The 19,541-nt window shown below is 36.3% G+C and overlaps 1 protein-coding gene across 1 annotated transcript in view; it reads right to left on the minus strand.

Annotated features, from left to right (window-relative positions):
• Nucleotides 1-19,541, minus strand: part of LOC136319194 (protein eyes shut homolog) — a 557,987-nt gene that overhangs the window by 285,055 nt on the left and 253,391 nt on the right. Inside the window, exons 6-7 of the mRNA XM_066252572.1 lie at nt 16,373-16,497; nt 4,814-4,938 (exon numbers count right to left, since the gene is read on the minus strand). Coding sequence (XP_066108669.1) covers nt 4,814-4,938; nt 16,373-16,497 — 250 coding nt within the window. The remainder of the gene's footprint in view (nt 1-4,813; nt 4,939-16,372; nt 16,498-19,541) is intronic.

The following is a 19,541-nucleotide window of genomic DNA, read 5'->3' on the forward strand; positions in this document are numbered from 1 at the left end:
TTCTGATAACTATAACAATTATTCAAAGTGAGATAGCTGAGAAGCCTAATTAAAATAAAAAAAATCAAATTCTTAAGATGCATTGAATTTCATGAATAAAGAAATATTCATTTATTTTTCTTACGAAGTATATTTATAACTCTTTTTATTCTTAAAACAATCACAAGTCTTCTGATTTTTGGTCCAGCATGCAAAAGTTTAAAAGCTAAACAAACTGAAAATCAACAACTCTTTATTTGTTGATTTTAGAGAAAGAGAAAGGGGGGGGGAAAGAGACACAAAGCATCGATCTTTTTTTTTTTCCATTTATTCATGCATTAATTGGTTGATGTGCCTTGACCTGGGATTGAACCCACAACCCTGGCATACTTAAATGCAGTTCTAACAAAATGAGCTACTCAGTCAGGGCTCAGTAACACTATTTAGATCTGTCAGAGAACTGAGGTTACATGGCAAATGCTCTCTATCCCCAAAATGGAAAAAAAAATCGGGCAGATACAGAGATTCACCAGAGCAGAAACTTGGGACCAGACATCGCTGCTTGAGCCAGTACTGGGATACAAAAACAAACTCTAATTGATGAGTGCCGGAGGACCATTGTGCACATGCTTGAGAGTTAAAAACTCCAGGTGGTGCTAAGTCTAAGAGGATTTTCTCATACTTTCATAAGTTTTACCTCCAGGAGTTCTAGCCAGTTCTCACAGTGCAGATAAGAGAATAATCGACTTGGTACTTCCAACAAGGGTGAGAATAGCTATTTAAAATATTCTTAGAGCATCCTGTCAAGGCCTGACCTCCAGGAAAATGATTTTACCAAAGCCTAATTAATCTGTGTGAAAGGAAAGACTCATCTCCGGCCCCTTGAAGCTTTCTTGTTGCATCTAATGGGTGAGGGGGCTAAGAAGGACAGAAAATGTCGCAGCCAGAGAAGAGGGCCAGGCTCATTGCAAGACTGGGACCTAGTCATGGCACTGTTGAACACTGCAGCTTCCCCCACATCATGGAAGCAATCTTCTCTTACCCACATCACTGATAATATAGGATTTCAACTGAAATATTCAGACTCCTCAGATCTATTTAAGAAGTTTATAATAAGATGCAATAATTACAAGGGAGACAAAAACAAGGCTACCAGGAGAAATTTAAGGCTGATACCTACAGCAAGAACAAACAGTAAACATGGCTTGGTTCCTTGCCAGATAAAAATAAAGTCTCCTACTAAAGGCCTATTTATTTCAGTTACTTTTATCTAGCACAGGATGTTTACCTATAAATTTAACATTACAAGGTATACTAAAAGAGAAAATGCATAGCTTGAAGAGACAGAGAAAGCACCCAATTCTGACTCAGATATGGCAGAAATTTTGAATTATCAGACTAGGAATGTAAAATAAAAAGTGTATGATAAGTGTGCTAAGGACTGCAATAAAACAACTTCAATAAAGATGACTAAAATCAAAACTTAGGTTCTATATTCTGTGTTCGGGGGGATACTACAATTTTACCTGTTTCTCCCAAGCTCACAATATATTATTATTATTATTTATTTATTTTTTATTATTATTTTTTTTACAGAGGCAGAGAGTCAGAGAGAGGGATAGATAGGGACAGACAGGAACGAAGAGAGATGAGAAGCATCAATCATAACTTTTTTATTGTGACACCTTAGTTGTTCATTGATTGCTTTCTCATATGTGCCTTGACCATGGGCCTTCAGCAGACCAAGTAACCCCTTGCTCAAGCCAGTGACCTTGGGTCCAAGCTGGCGAGCTTTGCTCAAACCAGATGAACTGGCGCTCAAGCTGGAGACCTCAGGGTCTTGAACCTGGGTTCTCTGCATTCCAGTCCAATGCTCTATCCAATGCGCCACAGTCCGGTCAGGCTCAAGCTCACAATATATTAGAACAGACAGATCATTACTCAAGCATGCAAATACATATATTATATTAGAATATGATAACTTACCAAAAAAAAAAAAAGAATATGATAAGTTGATGTGATGTTTAACCTGTTCCCATATATTCTGCGGCTGGAATGCCATAACTAACTCACCCCCTCAGGGTGTTGCCAATTCTTCCCTGTGCCCACTGTTTTCACTTTCACCTAATCTTCACATGCACACCTCATCCTAAAGCAAATCAATTTACCTTTCTCTAATCCTTCTAACTGCTTTGTTTCTTAAACCTCTCTCAAGTTCTTTATCTTTCTGTGAATGACATTATTTTTAAAGAACATAAATTTGATATTTTACCATAATGATAATTCTCATTATTTTAGATCCCATTTATTCTCAGTATTTGTTGGGGGAGGGAGAAAACACATGTAAAAAGCAATCTGCCAGTGATTTTAGGCACTTGCTGTATCTGTTTTTAAAACAGTTTGTCCTTCTAGTCTTTTATTTTGATATTCATGACTCCGACTTCATATTATTATTGATATCAATCAAATAGAGATTGAACAATTTTTTTAATGTTTTTACATTTTAGTAATATATTTGAATTCTTATTTCAATTAATTTACAATTAAGAATTAACTATGTTCAAGGGTATATTTAATTAAAAAATGTCTATATACTGCTATAACATTGATATGCATAACCTTTAAATGTTAAGTTCTTTTTCTATAAACTAAGTTTTCCCCACTTTTGTCTACTCATTTTAGAACAAAAGTAGAATCACTGTTATCACTCTGTAGCTCTCTTTACCTGCACATTCTTATGAGAGGAAGCATTTAAGTTTTAGTTTAGCTTTCAATTACTTGAGAGTGGCTATAAGAAGATAATTTTAAAATCAGTTTCTTATTTATTTAATTAATATATAAACTTGATTAAGTTCTTTACAAAAATATAGATGTATTTCAACTTTAACACTTTCATCTTTTTAGTAGACTTGTCATTATATGAAACTATATTTCAGAATGTTTATATTTTTAACATATACTAATGGATGTACCCTAAAGTTTTTTTTTTATTAAAGTAGATAGTACAAGTGTTAATTGACTTATTTTCCAATATGAAAGAACATAGTCCTTGGAATGAACTATTGTAGGGATTAAGCAGAAAAAAATAATTAATAAAACAACAACAACAAAATACCCTGTGGAATGTCAAGATCTCTGGTTCAAAACCATGGTCTTGTCTGGTTAAGGATCACATGAGGATTGAGCTTCCTACTCCTACCCCTCTTCTATATCTCTCTCTTTTGCTCTCTTTCTCTCCTCTCTAAAATAAATATAAAATCTTTTAAATAATTCAGAATAAAAAAAAAACATCATAGAAAACAGTAGGGTGATTACAAGAGGGAAAAGGGGGTGGGGTAGGTGAAGGAGGATATAGGGGGGTAAATGGTGATGAAAGGAGACTTGATTTTAGTTGGTGAACACATAAAACTATGTACAGATAATATGAAATTGTACCCCTAAAACCTATATAATTTTATTAAACAATATCGCCCCAATAAATTTAATAAAATATAAAGACAGTTTAAGGATATTGGGCAGTAAATTCTTTGTGTTTAACAAAAACATATCTATAAAATCAGTATTTACTTATAGTTATGTGTATAATTTATTATATAAATCAAATTATGTATATGTTTATATATCAGGCTTCATTGGTAGGAGAATATAGATAAAGGATACAATTCTGGATTTTCTCTTTTTTCTGATACTTTAAGGAAGCCATAACTGGGTAATCTGCCATAAAATTATTTCTTGGCTCCAAATACCTTTCACACTCAGGTGTCAGAATGCCTGAAATTCTTCCTTGAAGATCATCTCTCTAAAATCACTAAGGGAAAGACGTTTCCCTGGGGGAATGTGAGGATTGGAGGCTCCAAAAGTAAGAAAGATGATAAAGATGATAGTTCTGTTTCATCAGACAGATGGGTCTTGGGAATATGCTTCAAATGAAAGAGTATCTGACTTCAGTCTGGGCTTTCTCAAATTCTTTTGTTTAGATGATAGGTATTGACCTTTTTTTTGTTTAATTTCTTAACCACCTCTGCAGACTCTTTCTTCTGACCTTTCCTTTCTGATCTTCTAGCTCTGAGGAATGTCTAACTCCATTCATACATGTTCACTGTTCTTAGACACTGGCTAGACCTCATCTTCCCTTGAAGTCCAATTTCTTAATATTATACTGAGTCACCTGACTGTATACCTTGTTAAATTATTTAGCTTTAGTCTTGGTTAATACTGGTATATCTATTAATGATATTTATAAATATACATTTAAAATTCCTGACAGCATAGTCTTGCCAACTGGTATTAACATACTATATTCATGTGTTGTGGTCAGCTCTAATAAAGAATTGTGGTTCAATAGAGACATTTCGACCATGGTAAGTAAATTGTAACATGAATGAAGTTCAGACCAGTCCGAATTTGCCAAGAAAGCAGATTCATTCTTGTTGAACACAGAATATTCTGATCCAACACCAGAAGCAGGGCCATGTCTTTGGGTAAAATAGAGGTACTGCCAAGACCCTAAAATATTAAGTCATTCCTCCCCTGGCAGGCATACTTCTTCAAATACATTAAAACATTCAAGTACAATACATTTAGTCACTTGCATGTTAGTTCGAATCAATTTGTGAGAATGCTTTTCTCTTGAAAGGAAGGGCTGAGGCTGCATGTGATGGATGGACCAGAAGGGAAAGGGGAATGCTAAGAATAGTATACAGAGACAGAGAAGGAAAGAAGCACTAAGTGAACTTGTCCAACCTTATTTTTCACTCACAATATTCTATCACAGTATTTCAAAGACAATGTAAAAGTGTCACAACAACAACAACAAACCAATAATAATCTTTACCACAAATCCAGTTATGCATAAACATGTGGAGTTAAAGCCAGGCTCATTTTCTATGCATATTCTATGAACACATGAGTTGGGAATGCATTCATCCTGTCCATCCTCACAGTGATGTTCTGACCATCCTGTTCAAAAACAATCACAAAGCAAACATTTACTTATTAATAATATAATAATGGTAGTTTATATATGTATATGTATATATTTGTATATATGTACATGAGTGTATCTACATATTATTTATTATAATTGTGTGAGGCCTTTTATATAAATTTTTATTTTATCTTTATAACCATTCTATTTCATAACTATTATTATTGTCTCTATTTAGTATATGCAAAAATTAAACGGAGAAGAGAAATAAATTGACCTGAAATCACACAGTAATGCAAAGTGAAAGAAAGAATATGTGAAATAAAATTTTGGCTTGTACCTATGGTGCCATTCTACATCACCCATTCAAATGACTTTACATACTTCACCTTGAAATAAATACATAAAAGTCAATGGAATAAACACACCCCATGCTTCTTTAATATGATTCTTAAATTCAGAGAAATCTATTGTTATAATTTCTAGATATAAAACATTCTCTTGTAATACTTGTGGTGTTTTACAGTTAGAATTTCTTAGCTGTGGTTCTATAGAATAGAAATACTATTTGTAGGTTTAGCTGACTATTGGCTGTAAGAATTCTCTTTAACATCATGATCTAATTTTCTATACTAAAACACTGTATGGGTATCATTTGTGTGAATTTTGCCAGCATTTCATTATCAATCTAGCAACCAACATTGCTAAGTTATCCACAAGATAATATCTGAGTGATGGTTATTATGTATACATTTAGAAAATTTTTTAAACTACTGATTCCTTCCTATGAGGCAACTGTTTATAATGAATCTTAATATGTTTAAGACATGTTAAACTGAGTATATCTAAATATACCATTCTACATAGGAAGAATAGAGACAAGTAGAAGCAACTATCAGTACTCACTGACTACCTATGAGTACTATAATCGCAACTTTTACTTTTTCCTTTATTTTCTATATATTATTCAATAGCATTGAACTCTGGCTATTGGGAAATGAAGTCTTATTCTTGTTCCTGCTTAGGAATATACTACCACTGCTCTTCATTGATAAATTGAAAGAGAACAATTAAATAAGTATTCTGGGGTGCTTAAAAATGATTTAATGCTATACTGCATTGTAAGAAGAAAAATACAGAACAAGTTTCAAAGACTTGGCAGAGTTCAGATCAAATGTAGAAGCATCTGCCAAAAGACTGAATTTACCAAATCCTTGTCCAAGACTCTTTTCACTTTATAGTGATATGCCAAGCTATTCTGTAGTCATCTCTAGTATGAAGGCTATAAAAAGTGTTACAGAAGAAACAGTTTTGCCGGGCTTATGAGAAGTCATTATGACCAGTCATTAACATGGTTAAATGTCACAAACATATTGTTGAATATAAAAGCATACTGCATAGAAACATATTCTGATAAATGTTCTTGTAAATGTCAAATACATACGAATCTAATAACATCACTTAGTGAGACAGACCTATATAAGAAAACTCTGAAGGATACTAGGAGCAAGTTGGATATAAATTTGGAAATAGTGTAGGGTGGGGGAATAATAATGTGCTCAGGGAAAGATAGAGAGGAGCCTAGAATGATGGCTAATATTTTATTCCTTGAGGCAAATATTAGGCACACACAAATTTGCTATATTATTTTATATAATAAATTTACATTAATTATATATTCTTTTGACTAAATAAAGACTGTACAGCCTGACCAGATGGTAGTACAGTGACTAGAGCATCAGACTGGGATGCAGAGGACCCAGGTTCGAAACACCGAGGTTGCCAGCTTGAGCACGGGCCCATCTGGTTTGAGCAAGGCTCACCAGCTTGAGCCCCAGGACACTTGCTTGAGCAAGAGGTTACTCGCTCTGCTGTAGCCCCCCCCCCCAGTCAAGTCACATATAAGAAAGCAATCAATGAACAACTAAGATGTCACAACAAGGAGTTGATGCTTCTCATCTCTCTCCCTTCCTGTCTGTCTGTCCCTCTTGCTGTCTCTGTCACAAAAATAAATAAATTTATAAAAGATTATACAATATATTTACAGAATTAAAAATACTAAGGTTTTTCTCTTTCATTTAATAGTATGAAAGATTACAAAACTTTAAAGTATAAAGTGGGATCTGTGAAAGAAAAAAATTACCAGAACATTTCAAAAGACACGGAAGACATTTTTCAAGAGGATTATAAAAGAGAGAGAGAGGGGAGAGAGAGTGAACGCAACTGCTCTGAACCAAAGGTAGGTGGGAGGATATTTAAATGCTGGGTGAGCTGGAAAAAGACTGGAGAATATTGCCTGGGGGGAAGTTGGCCAACATACTTAGGCCATCAGTGTTTGCTAATTGTCACTTATTGACACTAGGCTTCTACCCTCCCACAGACACCAGTAGAGAGGGGCACTATCTCCTATGATTACATTGCAAAGAGATGGCTCCCAGTTGCTCGAGGAAGAAATTTCTGGGTTTTTAAATTGGCAAGAGGTTGCACAAAGGTTTAGATCTCCAAGGGGAAGAGAAAAATTTACAATCACAAGTTTTCTGAAGGAAACACTGTGAGGAAAGGGAGGCCAGCCAGGGGTCTGGTGTTAAGAAGAAGGCTGGTTAAGGTCTAGTTAAGCTGAATGAAACATGAAGGCTGTCTTGGTGAAAAACAACAAACTAAGAGTTCAGCACAGAAAACAGAAACCACTGTAGATATTTAAGAAAAAAATAGTGTTAGTAACAGGGAATAAGGTGCTTACAAAGTTATTAGAAGAAAGGGCTGTGGGAAAAGCTCCAAGAACCACAGAAATGACGCTGAGAGATGCCATCTCAGAGAGGTGAGAAACATAAAAGCCACCACTAGAATTACTGACTTCCAGTCCCATCGTACTATTCGACAGAAGCTGGATTGCCAGGAAGCTGCCACCAAGACCTCCCCAGCTGTCTCTCCCTACATTGAGACTGGTGACTGAACACAGCATTGTCATCGACTGCCTCTCTGGCCACCACTGCTTTTTAGTACAAAGTCAGTGACTCAATAGTGAAATCAGCTGCAGAAAATCCCACATGTCTATAACCTTCTTCACCAGCTGAAACTGCTAACACATCTATAAATGGCTTCCGCCAGATCCTCCATAATTCAGGTATGTTTATTATTAGTGGAACTCAATTTATATTCAGAACTTCAGTTTCAAGGGAGACTAGATTTTGAAGTTTTTAATTTCATTACCTCTGCAGTATAGAAACCACAATAGATGGGAATGTGTGCTGAGTGCCAGTTACACCTGTTAGGCCAGTGGCCGAGGCCAGGCAGGTTCACATTGGATTCGGGCAGATGGTAAAGAAACTGTGGAGCCAGAAAGCGTTAGGGCCAATCCGTTTAATAAAGTCTCGCAAGCACACAGGCAGGGGAAAACCTCTTCTTCGGCACACAAACAGCAAGAATGGCCTCTCACAGTGGTGGCCAGGCAACCCGCTGTCCACAATCCCCCATCTCTCTCAAGCACAAGCACCGGTAGCCTTATATAGGCCATACACACATGCCTCTGGAAGATGCTTACACACTAACCAAGAACAGTGCTTGCAGCTGGTACACCAGCGAGCAAGCCTAACACAGCTGCCCCTCAACACTCATGAAAATAAATAAATAAGAAATGTCCTTGTACTGGTGTGGGAAAAGTCATGGTAAGGAATGGGAACAAAATAAAGGAATATAAAACAGGCAAATGAAAATCTTATGTAGGTTTGGTGTCCATTTGTAATAAGATAATTAGATACTTAGAAAATACTGTTTGGTAATTAAAAATCAATAAACAAAGTTTTCATTAGCAATCTTGAAAAATGATCAAATTGTTATGATATCTGATTCACAATAGAAAATAAGTGCTTACAGAATAAATGATGTCAAGTAATGCAGGTGTAAAATAAAGAAGACTTTAGATGTCAAATTATAGTAAAAATTAGACTAATTTTATATAAACAAATTTTTAAATATGTCAATATATACACTAGAAACACTGACAGTTTTTAATTCGACCATTCTCTGCCATAACAGCAGTTAAAATAGTTTGAGTTTATTAACAAAAATAAAAGTCACTATTTCAAAGATTTACATATTTTACTTTCATTTTCTCTCTTAGCACCAACTAATTTGCATCTAATCTGAGGAAAATAAAATAAAATTAAACCTAAACCGGCCCTGGCCGGTTGGCTCAGCGGTAGAGCGTTGGCCTAGCGTGCGGAGGACCCGGGTTCGATTCCCGGCCAGGGCACACAGGAGAAGCGCCCATTTGCTTCTCCACCCCTCCGCCGCGCCTTCCTCTCTGTCTCTCTCTTCCCCTCCCGCAGCTGAGGCTCCATTGGAGCAAAAATGGCCCGGGCGCTGGGGATGGCTCTGTGGCCTCTGCCTCAGGCGTTAGAGTGGCTCTGGTCGCAACATGGCGACGCCCAGGATGGGCAGAGCATCGCCCCCTGGTGGGCAGAGCATCGCCCCCTGGTGGGCGTGCCGGGTGGATCCCAGTCAGGCGCATGCTGGAGTCTGTCTGACTGTCTCTCCCTGTTTCCAGCTTCAGAAAAATGCAAAAAAAAAAAAAAAAAATTAAACCTAAACCTAAAATAATTGTCTTACTTGTTAATATATTATTAGTAATTGGGTAACATGAATTAAAATTATTTTCCTGGCTTGGTCTAACTCTAGAATATATAGAAGAATTGATTCTTATACTAAATCTGCCTGAGAATGCATTAGTATACACTCTTTTTATTTCACATTAAAGATTACTTTTCATGGGTCTTGATTAAAAAGAAAAAAACATTCTGTATCTTTTCTATTCCAAATACAAAAGCCCTATCCATGACTTAATAATCGCGAGCACTCACGGCAGATAATATCTGTGTCTGTTTCTCTGCTTCTTTGCCCCAAGGACAATGTGGTATTTCTGCTTCAACATGAATAATGCTGTTTTAAGAGAAAAATGTGTACCTGCAGTTTATATTATCACCTATACAAACACTATTTTACCGCCCCCCCGAGTATAAAAAGTGGGCACAGTGACTGCCTCATGGACCCAGAACAACTCCAGGTGAAGCTTTCACATTTGCAGTACAGAGATTGTTCCCTTCATTTTCAATTTGCTCATAATGGGATAAACTGTGGTTTCACTTACTGAACGTTAAACATTTTTATAGAACATTATAGATGGAACTATTTGGTCTACAACAAAAGTAAGTGCATTTTATTTTGTAAGGTAATCTAAATGCTTGTATTGATACTTCAATAGAAATGAGATCAGTTGCCACTGAATTTATTACCTAGGAAGAGCATGAGCTCTGTAATTAGGACTGAACTGAATGCTGCTCAGGTTGTGCCCATGCAGAGGACATCAGTGAGCTCTGAGACCAACAGGTGCTCCACTTGCCCAGTATTGTATCTTGTTAGATTGGAGGAAAGGGTTTAACCATCTAATTTGTCTGCTCATGCAGAGGAGAATGGCTTTATGCTAACGATGGCCCTGTCTGTGATTATACAACATTGGCCAACATCAGAAATGGGTTGTACTTTTTAATACATGCAGAATAATTTGTGAGGACACATTAGAATATGACTCTTTGGACGGAATTTGGTTGGACAAAATTAAATAAGATGTTGAGTATCTTTTAGCCTGATTCTATTCAGTTCAGTTGTGAGGAAGTTGGCATTTAAATCTTTTAAATTGTGTTCTGTTCAAAATCTTGCAGGAGTTATCCAGCTCTGTTTGGACTAGAAAAAAGTGAGAAGAGAGAAAGTAGATAAAATTGCAAATCTTGAGGTACAGTGGAGGTTATGGCTATGGAGGAAGAGCTGTTGTTACATCAAGACAGGCTCATTCTGATCATTGGCAACATGATGGGAACTTCAGGAAGATTTTCACAACTGATAAAAATGGAAAATGATTATTATATAATATTTAACTAATTTAAAGATAGAAGTAAATACCTAGTGAATTAAGTTTCCGCCCAGAATTGTGTAAAGTAAGTATAGTGGCATGATTTAGACTAGAGCCTAAGAAGGAATTATCAACATTAATTAATGCTAGTTTCTTCCATGGATAAAAGTGGACCTGTATAAGCCAAATGCTCCAGGCTTTGTGTCTTTTGATGACCTTTGGGAGAAGGCAAGTGACTATAGATTACTCAAAAAAAAAAAAAAAAAAAAAGGTCAGTTCTCATTTTTTGCTTATGGAAACTCTAGGAGATAATTGGACAGCTCTGGGTAGGAAACCTTCCTGAAGGAATCTCATAGTGGTTAAATTGGTAACATCCAGACTAAGATGCATCACAATGATGGATCTTACTGGCATAATTATTTTTAAAAATCTGTGGTCAATTTTGTTAATTTTAGTAAGAATATTTAACATGATATCTATTCTTTTAACATACATTAAAATGTACAATACAGTATTATTCACTATAGGCACAATGGTGCACAGAAGCTCTGTAGAATTTACTTATCTAGTATAACTGAAATTTTATGGAAAGTTGCTATTCAGTGAAGGCCATTCTTTGGAAAACATAAGAAGTGACATATATACAGTACAGTACGAGGTTACAAATATGAGTTTTGCCTAATGTGCTGTGGGAGGTGATCTAAAGACACTAAACTCAGGGTCTTCATTGGTAAAATGAAATAGTAGTACCTTTTTCACAAGGTTGCTATGAAAACAAAGTGAGTCAATACATGTAAAATAGAATAGTGTCCGTACACTACTATTGTTATTTTTATTATACTTATTATTCCCCAAATACAAATATGCTGAAATCCTCCCACATTTGGCTTTCAATATTGGAAATTCAGAACACAAGAGAAAAGCTACTAAACAACATGTGAATTATCAAGGACAAAAGTCATTTAAAAATTAGAATTATAAAAAGATCAGTATGTGTTGGGCACTAGGAAAAGATTGCCTACATGAGGCAGCATGAGGATAATTTTGGGATAGTGATTACTTATCTGGCTATGGTGGTAGTTACACAATATTTTACGCACTTCCCTAAACTGAAACTTCATGCCAGAGAATAAATTTTATAGTATGAAATTTTAAAATCCTGAAACATAAATAACAGCTAGCTATGCTTATAAAGAAAATGAGGTAGGAATAAAGAAGTAGTGGGATTCAAGTAATTCAACAACCGGTTTTCTGTCCTAATGACAGTTTTAAGTATAAGAAAACGATATATCAAATGGTTTATTATTAATGCATTTAATATTTAAATAAGAAAAATAAAAGGGGTACACAAAACTAGATTATATTATAAAATTTTAAAAAATATTAATGAAAAATATTAAATAATGCCAGACAAAAACAATTAAAACTGTTATTTAAGATATTCTTAATGACAGCTTGTCACCCTCTGGTGTTTGGCACTTTTACATTATATGTTTGTTTACTGAAGTAACAAATGCAAAGGAATTAAAATGTAGTAGTTTATCAAAGGTATAATGAGTTTTTTTAAATGAATAAATGAATATTACAAGTATAGTTCCATCAAAATTTTTCCACCTATGGAAGGAATGAGCATCACTACGGGCACTTAGAATATGCTGTTGCTCAGATAAATGTTAAAAAAGAGTAAGGGATGTAAATTTGTAATTTTCACATTGAGCAGCTGCTCAGGAGCCAGCCCACCTTAGAGAGGACTCTGATTACAAGTGCCATTTTAGCAACTGGTTCACCCAATTCAACAAAAATTTAGGTATTGGTTCTGCTAAACTGGTGCAAAACAGCTGAATCCTACCACTGGATAAAAGGTAACCTGCAAGAGCAAGATTATTCCTTAAATAACTTCAGAAGGAGGGTGGGTTGGCATGATTATGAGCCATGGCTATAGTGGGTCCCTGAGAGCAGGTCTGGAAGGGTGCTCACAACATTTTTCTTTTTATTCAGTGAGAAGCAGGGAAGCAGAAAGATAGACACCTGCATGTGCCCCAAGTGGGGGCCACCCAGCAAGCCCACTAGGATGTGATGCTCTGTCCATCTGGGTCATTGCTCAGCAACCAAGCTCTTCTTAGCACCTGGGACAGATGCCATGGAGCCATACTCAGTGCCCAGGGCCAACTTGCTCTAATCGAGCCAAGGCTGCAGGAGAGGAAAAGAGGGGGGAGAGGGAGAGAGAGAAAGAGGAAAAAGAGAGAGAAAGGGACAGAGAGAGGGAGAGGGAGTGGGAGAGAAAGAAGTGAGAGAGGGAGGGATGGAGAAGCAAATGGGTGCTTTTCTTATGTGCTCTTACTGGGAATCAAACCTGGGACATCAATACACTGGGCCAGTGCTCTTACCACTGAGACAATCAGCCAAGGACATTGTCAAAGAATTTTTTTTTTCTTTTTGGTTTACTGCTTATTTGGTTTTTGATCTTGTGACTAGGTTGTGAAGAATGTAATTCTTAAGTCAGAAGTACAGTGATACCTCGGTTTTTGTCGCTTATCCATCTGAAAACAATCAGCGAAATCCAAAACTGAAACTGATGAAAACCAAGGCCATTATTTCAATATGAATCAATGTAAATCCAATTAATTTGTTCTAGACACTCCAAAACACATACCAAAAACATATTTTATAGATAATAAATGTAGTGTTTAATGCTAAAAACAATAAGAAATTAATATAAATAAATATAAAAGACTAATGTAAAGAATAAATGAACATGTAACATGTTGTTTACCTTTCTGAAGACTCTTCTTGGCGTACTGAAGACAGCGAGGAGGGGAGAGAGAGGTGCAAACACTGTATACGCAGTGATCACTTACATGCAATTGTAGTGTTAGCACTCGCAATCATTTTAAAAAGCACAAAAACACTGGCTAGATGTGTGGTGGTGATGCTCACACAATGAGAAACAGCGCCATACTGAGCAGGAGAATGTGTGGGTCACCCTTTGTTTTTGCAAAATTAGCAGCGAGGTCATGAGAGCACGCTGACAAAATCTGAGTCAATCGACAAAAAATCGAGAGACATTTTTCTCAGAAAAAATCGAAGAAAACCAAAACCGACGATAACCAATAACCGAAGTAAAAAACCAAGGTATTACTGTACCAGAAATTTCTGAGTACTTCTATCCCACCTAACAACACAGATGGGTTCATTTTCAGGCTATTTTCACTAAGGACTATGGAGCAACATTCAGAAAGGGCTTCATCTGAACACTGCAATTACTTCACAATGGCTCCATGCTTCCAAAAGAATCACAAATAAGTAGATTCTTAATCTGGAGCATCAAAACTAATCTAGTAGTATAAATATAACATAAAAATGAAACCATAAAATAGATATTAATACAGTAAAAATTATTGATATACCTGCTTTGTTTCTTTATTGTTTTTGTAGAATTACACAGGGTGGGGCAAAGTAGGTTAACAGTTATAATACAAATAAATAATACAATAACTAATAAATAGTAATACAAGAATAAACTCTGTGTTTCATGTATTCACAACTGTCAATCTACTTTTGCCCTACAACCTGAATTTATTGCTTAAGGTAGCTTTCATAGTGTTTTAAATGTTCAGATATCAACAAAAACATTTTTGCTTGGAAGAGGCAAAACTTTTGATAAGGTATTTATTTCTTATATCAGAAAACATACTCTCTATTTTACTTATTTGCAACAGTTACAGTTTTATGCATAGGCAACTATTTCAAAATGCATGTGCAAATGTCTCCTGATAACCTGTCGGACGAAATAAAATAGTGTCAGTATTGACTGAACCAAAAACAGAGGTTGTTGTGACTGTTGTATGCATGTGAACTTGTAAACAGTATGTTGAGAGTACTCAATTGATAATTTGTATAACATCTCATAAACAATAAAGCCCTAATATTCATATGTCTGCTGAAATAAACCAAAGTTGACACTTCAAATGTGCCTTCTGGGATATTGATTTTAAGCTGGTTATTAAGAAACACTGCAGTGGCACAGTAGATAGAGCTTCGACCTGGGATGCTGAGGACTCAGGTTTAAAACCCCAAGGTCTCCAACTTGAACATGCACTCATCTGCCTTGAGCATGGGCTCACCAGATTGAGCAAGGGGTCACTGGCTTGGCTGAAGCCCTCCAGTCAAGGCACATATAAGAAAACAATCAATGAACAATTAAGGAGCCACAACAAACAACTGATGCTTCTCATCTCTCTCTCTTCTTGTCTGTCTGTCCCTGACCCACTTCACACGTGCCCAAAAAAAAGAAAAGAAAAAAAGAAACAGAAGACTCTGAAAGTACCATTGCCCTCCCTCCCCCCCTTTTCTTACCTAAAAGAATTCAGATAGAAAAACCTTCTTTGGGAAGCAAACTTAGTATAATAACCTTAGCGTATTTACCTTTGGTACATATAAATGAGCACACATGTAGCCAACAGGGAGATCTAGCAAAGCCCATCCTCTGTGCCCTAATGTCTCTGAATGACACAGCAAGAATTTGTTTACCAAATGTTTACTCTATTACCTACCTGTGAATTACCTACTTCCCCTTTGGAATCCCAAGTCCTTGGTCCCTTCCTCTTTGTCCAGAATGGCATATAAAACTTAACTGTCTAATGGGTTTATGATCTCGTATCTTATGACACTCCTGGTATATACACCAGTAATAAAACTCCTGTTAATCTGTCTCTGTTAATTTGTTTATCAGCAGAGCTAGAAGAACTTAGAAGGTGGTAGGAAAGTTATATATATTTTTTTGTGTTGCGAACTTCCTAGTTGTTATTCCCTTAGAAGATTCAAATAACCAGAAGGCCGGAACTTATGATATACAGAAACTATCTCATGTCTTCTGTGGGGTCTGTAAATAGTGATAATTTTTTCTTAGTGACCAAAAATACCCCCATATATTTCTGAGAGATTATTACTACTTAAGGAAATTCAGGTATTTAACAGGCTATCTTGGTGGATGCAACTGAATATTGAAGATGAAGTGAGTGACAAAAGACACAGGAAGAAAGCAACATAGCTTAAAAGATAAAAAACTAGAACAAATGTTGGGAAAAAATGCATGGGCAGAACTTGTTTATATCAGTATAATGGACATATGGCCAAAGGTGGAAATGGTCTAAAAGACAAGTTATTAATAAATAATTATTTCTTGAATAAAGTCAGTTTACTTTGCTTGCCTATTTCTGTACTAACAATCAATATATGTAACAATAATGTTAATGTTAATAAATGTTAACATTTATAAAAGATTCCTTGCGTGCCAAACACAAATGATACAGATAAAAATCAAGAATACAAAGTTTACATAAATTTAGAAAATATATATAGTGAGATACCGTATTCTAAACATTAGGATTTTGGACGGTAGTGTAAGTGATTGCTTACTAGTTCACAGAACATCCATTTTATATTTTCTAAGAGTTATCATTCCTTAGAACTTTGTTGATAGTCAACAACAATACTGGTAAAGTAGATTGTCAAAACTGGATTATATATATGCATATACATACATATATAAACATAATCACCTTGTTGACATTTGCAGAAGTATCGATTGATGTGATCTTCACAGTTTGTGCCATTTAGATGTGACGATGAAAAATATCCCTTTATAGTAATTTCACAAAATTGACCAGAAAATCCAGAAAGACATCTAAGAAAGAAAAGTGAAAAATATAGGTGAATCTATACTGCACAGTTTATATTTACCAAATTAAAATAAAATTAAGCACATGAAGTAGTCATTGATTACAGATGATTTATGAGAAATAATTTAGGTGATATTCCCCAGCACTTGCAATGAAATCAAAGCCACCTGATCTTTGCAGATGTAATTAAGTTAAGGGTCATGGGATGATATCACTCTGAATTAGCTTGGTTGGCCCTAAATCCAAAGACAAATGTCCTTATAAAAAGATGTGACACAAGGAAACACCGGGGCAAAGGCCACTTAAAGAAGGAGACAGAAGAAGAAATGTAGGGTGTCCCTTAGCATCTTCAGAGAAAGTGGAGCTTTGCTTCCACTTTGATTTTGGATTTCTGATCCAATTGTGACCAACTAATTTATTTTAGCCACCACTGTGTGGTAATTTGTTATGTCTTCTCTAGGAAACTAATACAGGAAATGACATTAATGTATATACATACTCATGTGCTTCCTCTTCTTATTGTCTGTCTTCCCACACTTCATTACCACACTACTAAAGGCCTATTTACATTAGGATATTATTCAGTGCTGAAAAGTAATGAGTTATCAAGCTAAAAGACATGGCAGAATCTTAAAAGCATGTTACTAGGTGAAAGATGTTAATCTGAAAAGGCTAAGTACTATATGATTTCAGATGTATGACATTCTAGAAAAGATAAAACTATGAATACAGTAAAAGGATCACTGGTTGTCAGAGGTGAGAGGGAGAAAGGGGATGAAAAGGCAGAGCACAGCAGATTTTTATAACAGTGAAAATATTCTGTAGTATGTCATAATAATGGATATATGGCATTATATATTTGTCCAAACTCACAGCATGTATACTGCCAAGAGTGAGACTTAAGTAAATTATATACCATAGTCTCTGGGTGATGATTTTGTGCCAATGTAGGTTCACTTTGGTAATAAACCTACCATTCTGGTGAGTGATGTCAATAATAGGGAAGACTAGACATATGTAGTGACAGGAGGTATATGGTTAATCTATGTACTTTTTTCTCAATTGTGTTGTGAACCTAAAACTGCTAAAAAATAGTCTATAATAAAAACTAGTCAGATACTACCAAATCATGAAATTCTCTGTAAAGCCAGTAGCTGTGGCCACCATCACAGCCTCCTGGCCCATGCAGGTTCACATTTGATTTAGACAGATGGTAATGAAACAACAGAGCCAAGAACTGGTGGGCCATTATCTTTAATCCTAGCTTGCACCCTGCGGGCAAGTAAAAACACACACTGGGCTCCAAAACCCACTCATTCAGCACTCACAAAGCTACTGACTTACCTGAGTTTCCTAGATACAAAGGTTTCTAGCTTACTAGCCTCATTCTCCTTTGTTCCCCATCTCCTTCTCTCTACACAAACTCTGTACAAACTGGCTTCTCCTTCAGCATTCCACCATCTTGGCTGCTTCTCCTCTCCTTTATGTGGCCTTTCTCTGCTCTCCCCCAGCATGGGCTCCTCTGCCCCATTTTATAGTGATGAAATCAAAACCTTTAATCCAATATACAAACAAGAAAGTCTCTGATACATGGTCACTTAGGGTGGGAAGGCTTAGTCTTAAAAACTAAGCCTTAGGCTATAACAACCCTGCTTGCTTACAGCCTGTCCCCCACACCCAATGCAAACTATAAACAAGCAAACATATACATCATATTTACAAACTTATTTGACCAACACTCTCACACTGAGTTTATTTATTTATTTATTATTTTTGTGTGTGTGTGTGACAGAGACAGAGAGAGTCAGAGAGAGGGATAAATAGGTTCAGACATACAGGAAGGGAGAGAGACAAGAAGCATCAATTCTTCATTGTTGCACCTTCGTTGTTTATTGATTGCTTTCTCATATGTGCCTTGACCAGGGGGCTATAGCAGACTGAGTGACCCCCTGCTTGAGCCAAAAACCTTAGACTAAGCTGGTGAGCCTTGCTCAAACCAGATGAGTCCCAGTTCAAGCTGGCGACTTCGGGGTCTCAAACCCTGTTCCAGTCTGACAGTCTATCCACTGCGCCACCTCATGGTCAGGCTCACATTGGGTTTATAATACAGACTTCCTCTGCAATATTGGGGGGAAGAGATATAAAACATAAATTTTTTTTAAAATAAATTTTTATTAATGGTAATGGGATGACATTAATAAATCAGGGTACATATATTCAAAGAAAACATGTCTAGGTTATTTTGTCATCAAATTATGTTGCATACCCCTCGCCCAAAGTCAGATTGTCCTCTGCCACCCTCTATCTAGTTCTCTGTGCCCCTCCCCCTCACCCTAACTCTCTCCCTCCCTCCCTCCCATGTCCTCCCTCCCCCCACCCCTGGTAACCACCACACTCTTGTCCATGTCTCTTAGTCTCGTTTTTATGTTCCACCAATGTATGGAATCATGTAGTTCTTGTTTTATTCTGATTTACTTATTTCACTCCGTATAATGTTATCAAGATCCCACCATTTTGCTGTAAATGATCTGATATTATCATTTCTTATGGCTGAGTAGTATTCCATAGTGTATATGTGCCACATCTTCTTTATCCAGTCTTCTATTGAAGGGCTTTTTGGTTGTTTCCATGTCTTGGCCACTGTGAACAGTGCTGCAATGAACATGGGGCTACATGTGTCTTTACGTATCAATGTTTCTGAGGTTTTGGGGTATATACCCAGTAGAGGGATTGCTGGGTCATAAGGTAGTTCTATTTGCAGCTCTTTGAGGAACCACCATACTTTCCTCCATAATGGTTGTACTACTTTACAGTCCCACCAACAGTGAATGAGGGTTCCTTTTTCTCCACAGCCTCTCCAACATTTGCTATTACCCGTCTTGTTGATAATAGCTAATCTAACAGGTGTGAGATGGTATCTCATTGTAGTTTTGATTTGCATTTCTCTAATAACTAATGAAGCTGAGCATCTTTTCATATATCTGTTGGCCATTTGTATCTCTTCCTGGGAGAAGTGTCTGTTCATGTCCTCTTCCCATTTTTTTATTGG

Source organism: Saccopteryx bilineata, chromosome 1, assembly GCF_036850765.1.
Source record: "Saccopteryx bilineata isolate mSacBil1 chromosome 1, mSacBil1_pri_phased_curated, whole genome shotgun sequence".
Classification (NCBI taxonomy): domain Eukaryota; kingdom Metazoa; phylum Chordata; class Mammalia; order Chiroptera; family Emballonuridae; genus Saccopteryx; species Saccopteryx bilineata.